Source organism: Xyrauchen texanus, chromosome 7 (genome assembly GCF_025860055.1).
Source record: "Xyrauchen texanus isolate HMW12.3.18 chromosome 7, RBS_HiC_50CHRs, whole genome shotgun sequence".
In the NCBI taxonomy this organism is placed as follows: Eukaryota; Metazoa; Chordata; class Actinopteri; order Cypriniformes; family Catostomidae; genus Xyrauchen; species Xyrauchen texanus.
Genome location: NC_068282.1, coordinates 333,517 through 349,633, shown reverse-complemented (window position 1 = coordinate 349,633; position 16,117 = coordinate 333,517). Strand labels below are relative to the sequence as shown.

General features: G+C 41.4%; 1 protein-coding gene across 5 annotated transcripts in view; it reads left to right on the top strand.

Moving 5' to 3' along the window:
- Positions 1 to 4,956: 4,956 nt before the first annotated feature.
- Positions 4,957 to 16,117, top strand: part of caskb (calcium/calmodulin-dependent serine protein kinase b) — a 109,740-nt gene continuing 98,579 nt past the window's right edge. For all 5 annotated transcript variants that reach the window (XM_052130665.1, XM_052130666.1, XM_052130664.1 and 2 more), the window contains exon 1: positions 4,957 to 5,521. In XM_052130665.1, the coding sequence (XP_051986625.1) occupies positions 5,463 to 5,521 (59 nt within the window). In that variant the 5' untranslated portion in view covers positions 4,957 to 5,462. The remainder of the gene's footprint in view (positions 5,522 to 16,117) is intronic.

The following is a 16,117-nucleotide window of genomic DNA, read 5'->3' as shown; positions in this document are numbered from 1 at the left end:
CTGAACATTAAAAATGAGCAACAGAGAACTATTCTTTCTAAATATGCAACAACTAAAGTTATTTTTACTGTTACTGTCTTAAATAGAGTAGGAAGAGATTTCAATAATTAGCAAACTCATTTACAGATCCATCTTCAGGACAACATCGTTTGTGGCGGGGAGCAAAAATAAATGAGATTATTATTTCTGCTGAAAATGCTTCCAGTTATTTTACCTTCTACAGACATTTGTACATTAATTCTCTCGTGTTTGTCTTTATTACAAATATTATTGCTTAAATCTTGTAGCACACACACACATACATACACAAATATGCGCACACACACACACACACTCACTTGCATAGACACTCATGCACACTCTCCCACACATACACTCATGCACACACACACACACTCATTTGCATACACACTCACACACACACACACACACACACACACACACACTCGCATACACACGCACACACACACATGCACACACATACACACTCACACTCACTCGCATACACACTCTCACACACACTCACTTGCATACACACACGCACACACACTCACACACTACACACACATACTCATGCACACACACACACTCACTTGAATACACACTCACACACACACACATGCACACACTTATGCACACACACTCATGCACGCCACACACACACATGCACACTCATGCACACACACACTCATGCACGCACACACTCACTCATGCACGCACACACTCATGCACGCACACACTCACACACACACACACACATGCACACTCATGCACACACACACACATGCACACTCATGCACACACACACTCATGCACGCACACACACACTCATGCATGCACACACTCATGCACGCACACACTCACACACACACACGCACACTCATGCACACACACACTCATGCACACACACACTCACGCACACATGCACACACACATACACTCATCCACACACTCACACACACACACACACACTCATGCACGCACACACACACTCATGCACGCGCACACACACACACACACACACGCACACACATGCACACACATACACACTCATGCACACACACACACTCATGCATGCACACACACACTCATGCATGCACACACTCATGCACGCACACACTCACACACACACACACTCATGCATACACACACACACACACACACACATGCACACACATACACACTCACACTCACTCGCATACACACTCTCACACACACTCACTTGCATACACACACGCACACACACTCACACACTACACACACATACTCATGCACACACACACACTCACTTGAATACACACTCACACACACACACATGCACACACTTATGCACACACACTCATGCACGCGCACACACACACACACACACATGCACACTCATGCACACACACACTCATGCACGCACACACTCACTCATGCACGCACACACTCATGCACGCACACACTCACACACACACACACATGCACACTCATGCACACACACACACATGCACACTCATGCACACACACACTCATGCACGCACACACACACTCATGCATGCACACACTCATGCACGCACACACTCACACACACACACACATGCACACTCATGCACACACACACTCATGCATGCACACACACACTCACGCACACATGCACACACACATACACTCATCCACACACTCACACACTCACACACACACTCATGGACGCACACACTCACTCATGCACGCACACACACACTCATGCACGCACACACACACTCATGCATACACACACACACGCACACACTCATGCATACACACACACACTCATGGACGCACACACACACACTCATGCACACACACACACACTCATGCACGCACACACTCACTCATGCACGCACACAGTCATGCATACACACACACGCACACACACACACACACACACACACACTCATGGACGCACACACACACTCATGCACACACACACACACTCATGCACGCACACACGCACACACACACACACACACACACACACACTCATGGACGCACACACACACTCATGCACGCGCACACACACACACACACACACGCACACACATGCACACACATACACACTCATGCACACACACACACTCATGCATGCACACACACACTCATGCATGCACACACTCATGCACGCACACACTCACACACACACACACTCATGCATACACACACACACACACACACACATGCACACACATACACACTCATGCACGCACACACGCACACACACACACACACACACACACACACACTCATGGACACACACACACACTCATGCACACACACACACACTCATGCACGCACACACTCATGCATACACACACACACTCATGCATCACACACATATTGCTTTAGTCAACCATGAAGTAGAAAGAGAATTAACATTATTATAACAACAACAACAACCAAAGGCAAACGAGGAATAGAGCCACTACCTGATCTTGTGTATGTCCTGCTTGATTTGGACGAATCTTTGTCCTTCTTCTGGAGTTCCTCATAGAGGAGGTCCACATGTGGCATGATGTGGTGGAAAAGTTGCATAAGTTAAAATCCTGATCCTCCAGCAGCGTGGCAAAGGCTAATTAAAATGCTAAAATTACTTTAAGATGTATAACCACAAATTAGAAACAGACTCTTTCTGAAACTTCTAGAATCAAAAATGATCCATGATTCATTATTTTAATCAGACATGTTTCGTTTCGGGCGCGGGAGTCTTGGAGACTGAGCTGATGGGCATAGCAGTGGGCATAGCAGTGGGCATTTGGGAACACATCTTGTATCTTCCTCTGAACGAGCATCTTGTTGCCATCCTTTCTGAGGATCAGAAGAGTAAGCTCATCTGCCGGGCATATGATGGAGCCAGCGTGATGAGGGGTGCCAATGAATGGCATCAATGTAAAAGAGGCACAAGTTGGCACTGTGTGGCAATATCCATCATCTCATCTGCAGGATAGAGAGAAAATCGCTGCTCTGTGCTTATTTGATCATGTGCTCCCTCACACTGTCCAATAGCTGGTTCTGCTCAGTTTTAGAAGTTCCCTCAAACACAGTGGCATTCTCAACACTCCATCAAGAGAAGCAACAAACCCACGAAATATCCCCACGCTAGCCAGTGCCACGAGACTTCACACACTATGATTCTAGACAGGATGTGTCGATTTTGTGCCACCTCTTCATGGTGCCTTCCAATGCCAATCCTGTAGCCTCACAGTATTGTCTAGATGTTTTAAGTCACGTACCCCCGTCACTTCAGTGCCAGGACTTTGAGATAGCAAACAGGCGGGTGTAAGCTCGTCCTCTATGGCAGACGCTTTTATCCTTTAATGTTCAGATATATCCATAATTATGCTTTGACCAAACATTGTCATAATTCACATTTAGATATCTGCAATGCAACTTCGACCTGTCGTTTGTGCCCTTGATGACAGCGATGAGATCATTTCTGATAATGACATGCCCACTGTAGACATGCAATGTGCAAATGACCTTTGAACTATTGTAGGGGTCTGATTTTATTGAGTTTATTTTTTAATCGAAAAATTCTGTTTAAAATAAACCAAACATGCAAGACCAACATTAAAAGATCAATTAATCAGACAAAAGGGCGGACAGCAAAAAATGCCCGAGGTAGGATTGTTTTGTCATTTTGTTGTTGTTGTTTTTTAAGGCGGAGCTTAGCGGAGAGGCAATTTGCATAAGCATTTTAGATAAAGGAATTTTCACGAGTAATGTTGATTTAAGATATCTCTTTTAAAATTCTTCACAGTCAGGTTAATCATTGCAGATAAACATCTTCCTGGTCTGTAATCAATTTGAGATATCCATAAATACATTACAGATATCTTTAAAGATGCAGAATTATTGATATCTGTAATTGAATTATGACTATATTATTTCAAACCCATATTAAAGATATCTTTAAGTTTTGACAAGTCATAATTCAGTTACAGATATCAATAATATCTGAAATTGGAGTTTTTACTAGTCAAAACATAATTATGGATAGTCAAATCTGAATATTAAATGATAAAGCACCTGCCAATGGTCAAGAATCGTCCAATCACATGAGGTCAAATAACATAAACAATATTGATATGCTACCAACAAAAGTGGGAGTGTCCGGCCGCAGAGAATTAATAAATTATAACATGACTACCGAGCGTATAGTGTGACTAAATAATTTTATTTCATAATTATTTTACAATATATAATTAACTTATGTTTAAAGTGGCCTTCTTCTCTGGATAACTTGAAGGGGGCGGCGCCCCAGCAGCCCTTATTTACCAGCTGCCACTGTGGTAACTCAGATAACCACTCTGTACAATTTTTTTTATTTTTTATTTTTTTTTTTTATTGAACAATACCAATTTACAAAAACAAATAGGGAACAATCAAATGCCAAATACAAATATACACTTTTTTTTTTTTTTTTTTTAAATCTCCATCCTAAATGTCCATATGTGTATATATTACACCACTCTGTACAATTGTGCTGAAGAATATCATCTCTGAATGCTGTTCTGAGATGCGGGTTGGTGCTGTTTTGGCATCAGGATGGGGACCTACACAATATTAGACAGGTGCTTTTAATGTTGTGACAGATTATCTGAGCCCATTAATATCCTAAAATACTTCACAAGTCTGCTACATTTATCTGTTAGAAAATACACTGATCCTTAGAAAAGCGTATTATGCAGCAGCTATGACGTCATCTGATGGTTAACCAACACGCGGAGCGACGCCGAGCTGTGATTGGCGGATTCACGGGTGAACGGCTTTTCTCCTGGCAGATTAGGAAACTGGGCGCCGTTGGCTCGAAGGCGCGCCCTTCTTCCCACATCTTGGCTCAAACCGCCTGCTGACCATCAGCGGAAACATCCGGGGAACCAGACGCACTTCTGCGGCCATTGCGGCTCTTCATCCTGCAGCTTCATTACCTTGAGAGGGAGGAGCGTCTGTGGGCTGGAGGAGAGACGCCGAGGCGACGAAGACCTGCGGAAAACCGTTACACGGGAGCGCTGCTTTTATTTCTGCTCACACCGAACCGCTATAACGGCAGATCAGGGCGTGTACCGGCGCATCTAGAGGACAATCATGCGCGCGTGCGGACGGGAACGGAAGCGGCTGCAGATTTAACGCATGTTTTCATGTCTGAGGCGGATCGTCGGGAAAGCTCGAGTCGTTTGGGCGCATCAGCGCGTTTTCTGCGGCCGCGCGCATCACATTGACAGCCATTATTAGAAGCGGCCGCTCGCGTTCACCGCGGATGCTGCGACCTGAATCCCGGAGCGCTGATTTTTCCTGACATCACACCGTCATCCTCCGCTGTGACAGACGTCTTCAGACGCGCGGTGTCGTCGACGGGAGTCCGGGGGATTTGTGGATCGATAAATCCCCTCCACACCTGAACTGTGTTTTATCTGAGATCTCTGTGAGGATCTTTCGGCGGGAGTATGGCTGACGACGACGTGCTGTTTGAGGATGTGTACGAGCTCTGTGAGGTGATCGGAAAGTAAGTGATTAAATCTATTCTGATCATCTGTTTGAATATATCTGCCCCAGTGTTAAAGGCGTTTTCCTGCGGACACCTTTGTCTGGGGTGTTGACAGTGTGTGTGTGTGTGTGTGTGTGTGTGTGTGTGTGTGTGTGTGTGTGTGTGTGTGTGAGAGTGTGTGTCTGTGAGTGAGTGAGTGAGTGAGTGAGTGAGTGTGTGAGTGAATGCTCGTTAGTCTTTGATTTGACACTAATATTCATTGAATAGGATCTACTCCCACTCATTGATGTGTATGATCTGTGAGGCCTTAATAATACACACACACACACATATACATGCTGACAGACACACAAACATGATGACATACACACACACACACATACATACAGACACGCATACATGCAGACACACACACACACGCATACATGCAGACACAGATACACAAATACACAAATACATACAGACACACACACATACATGCAGACACAGACACACACACACACACACACACACACACACACACACACACATACATACAGACACGCATACATGCAGACACACACACACACGCTGACACACACACACACACACACACATACATGCAGACGCTCTCACAGACACACACACACACACACACATGCAGACGCACTCACAGACACACACACACACACACACACACACACACACACACACACACATGCAGACACGCATACATAAATGCACAGACACACACACACTGGTTTACAAATGTGTCATTTTTTCTTTGACATTGTGCAGATTTATTCTAGTGATCATAATAATTATTTATTCAGTTATCTGTCTTTGATATTAAATTGTTTATGAGAATATTCGGGCCTGTAGTCTGATGTCAAAGTGTGTGTGTTTGTGTGTGTGTGTGTGTGTGTGTGCAGTGTTCACTTCGGTTCATCATATAACATGTTATCAAGTATATATCGGTGTAATATAATGGAATATATCTGTAAAATAATGTGGTATATGGTCATTGTGAAATTGAAGTTGGATTTGTATGATCAACTGACACATGCATGTGTTCATGCCGTCATATATGACATCAGTCATACAGAGAAACAGATCTGTTGGCTCCTTGATTGTGTTGGTTGTGTCCATTAGAGATGATGTCATCACAGGAGTTTGACCGGTGCTCTTGAGTTCTACTGTAGATGTGTGTGTATGTGGGTCAGAGTTCACCTGTATATCAGTGACATCATACATGCTCATGAACACACAGCGTTTCATAACACATTCATAACATTTTCACTCTTTTACAGTAAATGAGTTTATATTTAATAAACATCAAATTCTCCCTCTAATCCTCATTACAGTAACCTCATTAATGAATGGCAAGGAAACATATTTATTTCACTTGTTAAATCAGTTTCTTGATGAGATTTGTTTTGCGTTACAATAATGGAAGTTTGGGGTGAAAATACTGTCACCGTGGACAGAAGGGGGTCATGCCATGCTTCTGTTTTTTACTTTATTATTTTTCTTGTGGTTCACTTATAATATCAGTAAAGGATTTAGCACAAAACAATCAATATAGTACTAAATTAAGTTTATTCACACTGTCTCTGGGCCTCTGAATGAAATATACACTTTATTATTTTGAGTCGATTAATCTAATGATTATTCGACTATTCTATGCATTATTGCAACCATTAATCATCAGCTCTTAACCGATTATTCAGCTTGCACACAGAGTTAATAGATTGTATTAAACATGCTTAATAACAATAAAGGACAAAATCATCTTTTAAAAATATCTCTAAATGACATTCACTGAATTAAAGGAGACATTTCTTTTATTAAATTTAATTCAGTAAAGAAAATCACTGCAAAAAATCTTATTAATCATGTTATTTCTCTTGTTTTGCATTTAAAATGGTCTAAAAGTAAATACATTCACTTGAGAGATATTTAGACTTGCTTTTGTATTTTATATATGTGTATTTTATATATGTGTATTTTAATAAGTGTATTTTATATATAAGTGTATTTTATATATGTATGTATTTTTCACTTGGTTCTGCGAGTGCAGTAAAGATCAAATATACTTATATTCAACATCTATTCTCTAAAAGTAAGTATAAATATCTCATATGCTGCTTTTCATTATTATATTCAACATTCTCAGATAACAATAGTTTCTTCTGCAGTATAGCTGCTATAGTTAATGTACACTGGTTTAAATGAGTTTTAGATATTTATATTATAAATGTATTTTGTTGGCGTGTATAACGGGATCGAAGACTCATCTTTCTGTTCAATCCATCTTTAATTAAACTCTCTCTTATTAATAAAGCTGCATATCGCTGATGTGCTACAGGATACACACACTGACACATATATTATGATTCAATAGTCTCGAAGCAATCATGTTATAGTCGAAGCTGCATTAAGTGTGTGCGCTCATGGGATGAGCTGCCCGTGACAGTGTGTGCATCAGCCGGTGCAGATTCAGCTCCACTTATTGCACAACGAGAGTGCTTCTGTGTTATTCAGTATTTCTGCATTATAATTCACTCATATTTTGAGATGTACATCAGCTGAAGCTGTTTGTAATGTTTCGAGTTCATCTGTGATCTGTAATTCTTCATCAGTCAGTCGTGAACTGCAGCGCTGCTCTCACACCTCATCATTACAGTTTAATGTGATCTCACGCTACGTTAAATGACATCACACCGACTATTCGACAATGAACATTTTTGACTGACAATGTTTTATTGTCGATGTTGTCGACTAACGTTGACTGATTGTTTCAGCCCTAATATACACACCCACCGTGTTATGATTGGCTAAATGTATTACAGTGCTGTGTCCAATGTTGCTTGTTCAGCTACAGCTTTCAAAGTTTAAATGCAAAATCTCATTCATTTTTTCCTTCTGATTTTGGGGTGAAATATGACCCTTAAATGTTTCTATGAGATTTAAAGTGTTGTTGTAAGACACATTTTCCTGAACATTGTGTCACTAAATGACTGAGATCAGGACAGATCTGATAATGAGAGACACGATGATGATGTCATGGTGTTCTGTTGATCTGCATGTGTCTTAAATGTTCTTACTGTGCGTTCACACCAGAAGTGGCGAGAGCGTCAAAATTCGCTTTGGCTGCCCTGCCTTCAACGCTCGAGGACACTCGTGGACGCTCTGACGTGGTTGAAATAGGCGGCAACGTTTGTTCAGAATGTTTTGTTTTGTGAACTATATTTAAAGGGGCCGCAATTTAAACATCCAGACATGTCGACCATTTACTTTTTGCCGACCGATCACAAGTAGCGAATATCCTCATGAACTCTTTAAAATCGATCGATGGCAGAAAGTAATTAAAATTATAGTTGTTTGTTATCAAAATAAAATACATTTGTAATAATAACTGTGGTCTTGGTCATATATTACTGGGAAACCCGTCACGGCAATAATTAGTTTCTCCATTTTATCTTCAGAACGAATGTTTGGTGGGAACCAAAGTTTACACGGTTGTGTTCTCTAGACTTCGCTAGAGCGGAGCACTTCTGTATTCCAATAGGTTGCCGCCGAACCGCGTCACAGCTCATTACCATAATGTTGACTGCACTTGAACTTTCATCTGACGCCACACCGGCCAAGACTCGCCAGCCGCTTCGCCGCCGAGACGCTGGCTGCCATTGAAAATTAATGACTTCCGGTCGATTTGTTGCTCTCGCCGCCTCTGGTGTGAACGCACGGTTAGTCTTAGCTGGTGAAGCCCCGCCCACAAGAGATGCACTCTGTAATGAGTAAGGGATGGGCAAGAAGGAGGCGGAACCAGCAGAACAATCAACGTATACTTTTTTAAAATTATTTTATTTTATGCCAATTTGGAATGCCCAATTCTCACATCTTAGTTGGTCCTTGTGGTGGCGCGGTTACTCACCACAATCCGGATGGTGGAGGACAAGTCTCAGTTGGGGTGGCTGTAACTCAGGTGGTATCGCAGGGTTGGCGGTTTGATTCCCGGCCCACATGACTCCACATGCAGAAGTGTCCTTGGGCAAGACACTGAACCCCAAGTTGCTCCCAATGTCAGACTAGCACCTTACATGCAGCTCTGCCGCCATTGGTGTGTGTGTGTGTGTGTGTGTGTGTGTGTGTGTGTGTGTGTGTGAGAGAGAGAGAGAGAGAGAGAGAGAGAGAGAGAGAGAGTGTGTGTGTGTGTGTGTGTGAGAGTGTGTGTGTGTGTGAGAGTGTGTGTCTGTGAGTGAGTGAGTGAGTGAGTGAGTGAGTGTGTGAGTGAATGCTCGTTAGTCTTTGATTTGACACTAATATTCATTGAATAGGATCTACTCCCACTCATTGATGTGTATGATCTGTGAGGCCTTAATAATACACACACACACACATATACATGCTGACAGACACACAAACATGATGACATACACACACACACACATACATACAGACACGCATACATGCAGACACACACACACGCATACATGCAGACACAGATACACAAATACATACAGACACACACACATACATGCAGACACAGACACACACACACACACACACACACACACACACACACATACATGCAGACACACGCTCATGCAGATACACACACACACGCTGACACACACACACACACACACATACATGCAGACGCTCTCACAGACACACACACACACACACATGCAGACGCACTCACAGACACACACACACACACACACACACACACACACACACACACATGCAGACACGCATACATAAATGCACAGACACACACACACTGGTTTACAAATGTGTCATTTTTTCTTTGACATTGTGCAGATTTATTCTAGTGATCATAATAATTATTTATTCGTTATCTGTCTTTGATATTAAATTGTTTATGAGAATATTCGGGCCTGTAGTCTGATGTCAAAGTGTGTGTGTTTGTGTGTGTGTGTGTGTGTGTGTGCGTGTGTTCACTTCGGTTCATCATATAACATGTTATCAAGTATATATCGGTGTAATATAATGGAATATATCTGTAAAATAATGTGGTATATGGTCATTGTGAAATTGAAGTTGGATTTGTATGATCAACTGACACATGCATGTGTTCATGCCGTCATATATGACATCAGTCATACAGAGAAACAGATCTGTTGGCTCCTTGATTGTGTTGGTTGTGTCCATTAGAGATGATGTCATCACACGAGTTTGACCGGTGCTCTTGAGTTCTACTGTAGATGTGTGTGTATGTGGGTCAGAGTTCACCTGTATATCAGTGACATCATACATGCTCATGAACACACAGCGTTTCATAACACATTCACAACATTTTCACTCTTTTACAGTAAATGAGTTTATATTTAATAAACATCAAATTCTCCCTCTAATCCTCATTACAGTAACCTCATTAATGAATGGCAAGGAAACATATTTATTTCACTTGTTAAATCAGTTTCTTGATGAGATTTGTTTTACGTTACAATAATGGAAGTTTGGGGTGAAAATACTGTCACCGTGGACAGAAGGGGGTCATGCCATGCTTCTGTTTTTTACTTTATTATTTTTCTTGTGGTTCACTTATAATATCAGTAAAGGATTTAGCACAAAACAATCAATATAGTACTAAATTAAGTTTATTCACACTGTCTCTGGGCCTCTGAATGAAATATACACTTTATTATTTTGAGTCGATTAATCTAATGATTATTCGACTATTCTGCGATTATTGCAACCATTAATCATCAGCTCTTAACCGATTATTCAGCTTGCACACAGAGTTAATAGATTGTATTAAACATGCTTAATAACAATAAAGGACAAAATCATCTTTTAAAAATATCTCTAAATGACATTCACTGAATTAAAGGAGACATTTCTTTTATTAAATTTAATTCAGTAAAGAAAATCACTGCAAAAAATCTTATTAATCATGTTATTTCTCTTGTTTTGCATTTAAAATGGTCTAAAAGTAAATACATTCACTTGAGAGATATTTAGACTTGCTTTTGTATTTTAATAAGTGTATTTTATATATGTGTATTTTAATAAGTGTATTTTATATATAAGTGTATTTTAATAAGTGTATTTTATATATAAGTGTATTTTATATATGTATGTATTTTTCACTTGGTTCTGCGAGTGCAGTAAAGATCAAATATACTTATATTCAACATCTATTCTCTAAAAGTAAGTATAAATATCTCATATGCTGCTTTTCATTATTATATTCAACATTCTCAGATAACAATAGTTTCTTCTGCAGTATAGCTGCTATAGTTAATGTACACTGGTTTAAATGAGTTTTAGATATTTATATTATAAATGTATTTTGTTGGCGTGTATAACGGGACGAAGACTCATCTTTCTGTTCAATCCATCTTTAATTAAACTCTCTCTTATTAATAAAGCTGCATATCGCTGATGTGCTACAGGATACACACACTGACACATATATTATGATTCAATAGTCTCGAGCAATCATGTTATAGTCGAGCTGCATTAAGTGTGTGCGCTCGCGGGATGAGCGGCCCGTGACAGTGTGTGCATCAGCCGGTGCAGATTCAGCTCCACTTATTGCACAACGAGAGTGCTTCTGTGTTATTCAGTATTTCTGCATTATAATTCACTCATATTTTGAGATGTACATCAGCTGAAGCTGTTTGTAATGTTTCGAGTTCATCTGTGATCTGTAATTCTTCATCAGTCAGTCGTGAACTGCAGCGCTGCTCTCACACCTCATCATTACAGTTTAATGTGATCTCACGTTACGTTAAATGACATCACACGACTATTCGACAATGAACATTTTTGACGACAATGTTTTATTGTCGATGTTGTCGACAACGTTGACTGATTGTTTCAGCCCTAATATACACACCCACCGTGTTATGATTGGCTAAATGTATTACAGTGCTGTGTCCAATGTTGCTTGTTCAGCTACAGCTTTCAAAGTTTAAATGCAAAATCTCATTCATTTTTTCCTTCTGATTTTGGGGTGAAATATGACCCTTAAATGTTTCTATGAGATTTAAAGTGTTGTTGTAAGACACATTTTCCTGAACATTGTGTCACTAAATGACTGAGATCAGGACAGATCTGATAATGAGAGACACGATGATGATGTCATGGTGTTCTGTTGATCTGCATGTGTCTTAAATGTTCTTACTGTGCATTCACACCAGAAGTGGCGAGAGCGTCAAAATTCGCTCTGGCTCCCTGCCTTCAACGCTCGAGGACACTCGTGGACGCTCCGACGTAGTTGAAATAGGCGGCAACGTTTGTTCAGAATGCTTTGTTTTGTGAACTATATTTAAAGGGGGCCGCAATTTAAACATCCAGACATGTCAACCATTTACTTTTTGCCGACCGATCACAAGTAGCGAATATCCTCATGAACTCTTTAAAATCGATCGATGGCAGAAAGTAATTAAAATTATAGTTGTTTGTTATCAAAATAAAATACATTTGTAATAATAACTGTGGTCTTGGTCATATATTACTGGGAAACCCGTCATGGCAATAATCAGTTTCTCCTCCATTTTATCTTCAGAACGAATGTTTGGTGGGAACCAAAGTTTACACGGTTGTGTTCTCTAGACTTCGCTAGAGCGGAGCACTTCTATATTCCAATAGGTTGCCGCCGAACCGCGTCACAGCTCATTACCATAATGTTGACTGCACTTGAACTTTCATCTGACGCTCACACCGGCCAAGACTCGCCGCGCCGCTTCTCGCCGCCGAGAGACGCTGGCTGTCATTGAAAATTAATGACTTCCGGTCGATTTGTTGCTCTCGCCGCCTCTGGTGTGAACGCACAGTTAGTCTTAGCTGGTGAAGCCCCGCCCACAAGAGATGCACTCTGTAATGAGTAAGGGATGGGCAAGAAGGAGGCGGGAACCAGCAGAACAATCAACGTATACTTTTTTTAAAATTATTTTATTTTATGCCAATTTGGAATGCCCAATTCTCACATCTTAGTTGGTCCTTGTGGTGGCGCGGTTACTCACCACAATCCGGATGGTGGAGGACAAGTCTCAGTTGGGGTGGCTGTAACTCAGGTGGTATCGCAGGGTTGGCGGTTTGATTCCTGGCCCACATGACTCCACATGCAGAAGTGTCCTTGGGCAAGACACTGAACCCCAAGTTGCTCCCAATGTCAGACTAGCACCTTACATGCAGCTCTGCCGCCATTGGTGTGTGTGTGTGTGTGTGTGTGTGTGTGTGTGTGTGTGTGTGTGTGTGTGTGTGAATGGATGAATGAGTCACAATGTAAAGCGCTTTGAAAACTGCAAAAAAGTCCTATATAAGTGCAGACCATTTACCGCTTCTGAGACCGCCAATCCGCACATCTCATCACGTGACTCGTTGTGCATGACACCGGAGACTCACTGCATCGGAGACTCATGCTACTCTCCACGATCCACACACACCATATCCCCTCTGGACCTGCTTTGTGTTTACAGCTTTCATTAATTTGTCACATGTGTATGGTGAACTGCCCCTCTTACCACAGTAAACAGTGTACACTACACAGGGGTATTGACACTGCAGGGCTCAACAATGAGTAAGAATGATTTTGAGTGTCGATATTTTTTTAGTTCTGATTAGTTTGGTCGGATTTCTCCTTGTGCATCATGTGATCAGAAGCTATTTTTGCTCCTGTTCTGACCCACAACAGGAACCAGTGTTAGCACTGGACTGATCATTATGCACTGAGCAGAATGTTATTTACACTAAAATCAATGTGTCTGATGCTCTTAAACTGCACCACTGGATCAGATCAAGAATTATACTCCCGATCGGTTCATCAATATCCGGTTGATCAATATCCTCTCTTGGCTGGAAGTATTGGACTCTCTGCAGACGTCTCGCTGGAGTGTGTGTGCTCATGATCTGAACTCATCTCACAGAAATCACATCAGATTCACAGACGCCTCTGTGATAGTTTATAAAGTTCATATCATACATTTATTTTCATTTAGGTCCACTTGTATATTAATATTTATCAATATATTCTCATACATGATCATGTGTATCTTCTATCTGACCTTTAGAATTAGTGATGAATTGAATTGAAATTTCTTGGGCCAAAATATTTAAAGTCTTTTAAAGATATTTTTTAAAAAGTGATCTCTCCAAGTTCTTAATTTAAATGAGTCTATTTAGTTTGAAGTGAACATTTTGCACTCTCAATGACCCTGAAGGCCAGTTTATACTTCTGTGTTGAACCGTTACACCATAGCCTGACATTCACCAAATGATACCTGGACTTCCGGGTTAAGCATGGCGTGAATGGATGTGGGTGGGTGCGGCTCCCGATCACTTTTAATGATGTTATGGCTTACTGTTGATATACGCTCACTCCAATACATTATTTTGCATTCTGAACAACGAGGTAACATGCGAACAATATAATGACGACAAGAAAGTAACCTCGGAATAACGCCGGAGACAAAGACGGCGAGGCCTCTGGTAAGACTGATGACATGGTGCCTCGCCTCGAGGTTTCACCCGAAGACCTCGAGAGACTTCGATCAGCGTTTCTTTCCGACATGACGCAAGTAGTTCATTCTCTTTTAAAAATGGAACCGGTTGGTGCCCTGTCACCCGTGAACGTGACATTGGAGCAAGTTAAATCGTGCTTCGAAGCACATGACGAACGCCTTCGAGAGGTTGAAGATGGCCTAAATGATTATAGCGCCATGCTGGTGAATGATGAGGCATCTATTGACACGCTACAGAAAGAAAATGTGTCTTTGAAGGAGAAGGTGGACGATCTGGAGAATCACTCGCAGAGGTCTTATATGAGAGTGGTGGGTATCCCCGAAAAGCTGGAGGGATCAGAACCCATTAAGTTCATGACTGACTTCTTCATGGAAGAACTGGGGAAGGACTTCTTCACAAGCCCACTCCTTCTTTCGGGTCTCCACCGAGTCGGACCTGTGCCAACCAACGTCTCAAATGCCAAACAGTTCTCTTCCATTTCTTCCAAGATAGCATCACATCTTCAGATTCTGCAGGCAAAAGCAGGAGTTGTACTGTCGTGGCCACAGGGTGTTTTTCCATGAAGATTTGAGCTGGGAAAAGGCGAGCGGCGTTCAAGGACGTGAAAGCACGGCTGTACGGGAAGGGAATTATATTCGCCCTTTTATACCCGGCACGCCTTCATATTACGCATGGAGGGAAGACTTCTTCAAGTGCTAGTTGTTTTAGGAAATGTTTATGCTCCTAATAGGGACGATGTTCAATATGTGAATTTTTAAATATAAAAATACACACCATTTGATACTCCATCGAGACCTGAGTTGTGTTATTGACCCACTGTTGATAGGTCTTGAGTAGTATCACTTCTGACATGGCCAGAAAATGGGTGTGTGGACCCTTGGAGATTTAAATCCAGTGGCCAAGCAGGACTCTTTTTACACATGTTCATCATTCCTTTTCCAGGCTAGACTATTTCTTTGTAGATAATCTGTTTATATCAGTGGTTCAGAAAATGGAGTACTCTGCTATAGTTATATCAGACCATACAAGTGTGGTACTAGTCCTGCATGTTCCCTCAGTGGGAACTTAATCCTCTCCTGTTATCTTGTAAAAACTCTTATGTTGGCCAATATAGACACCTTCTTGGAGAGCAAT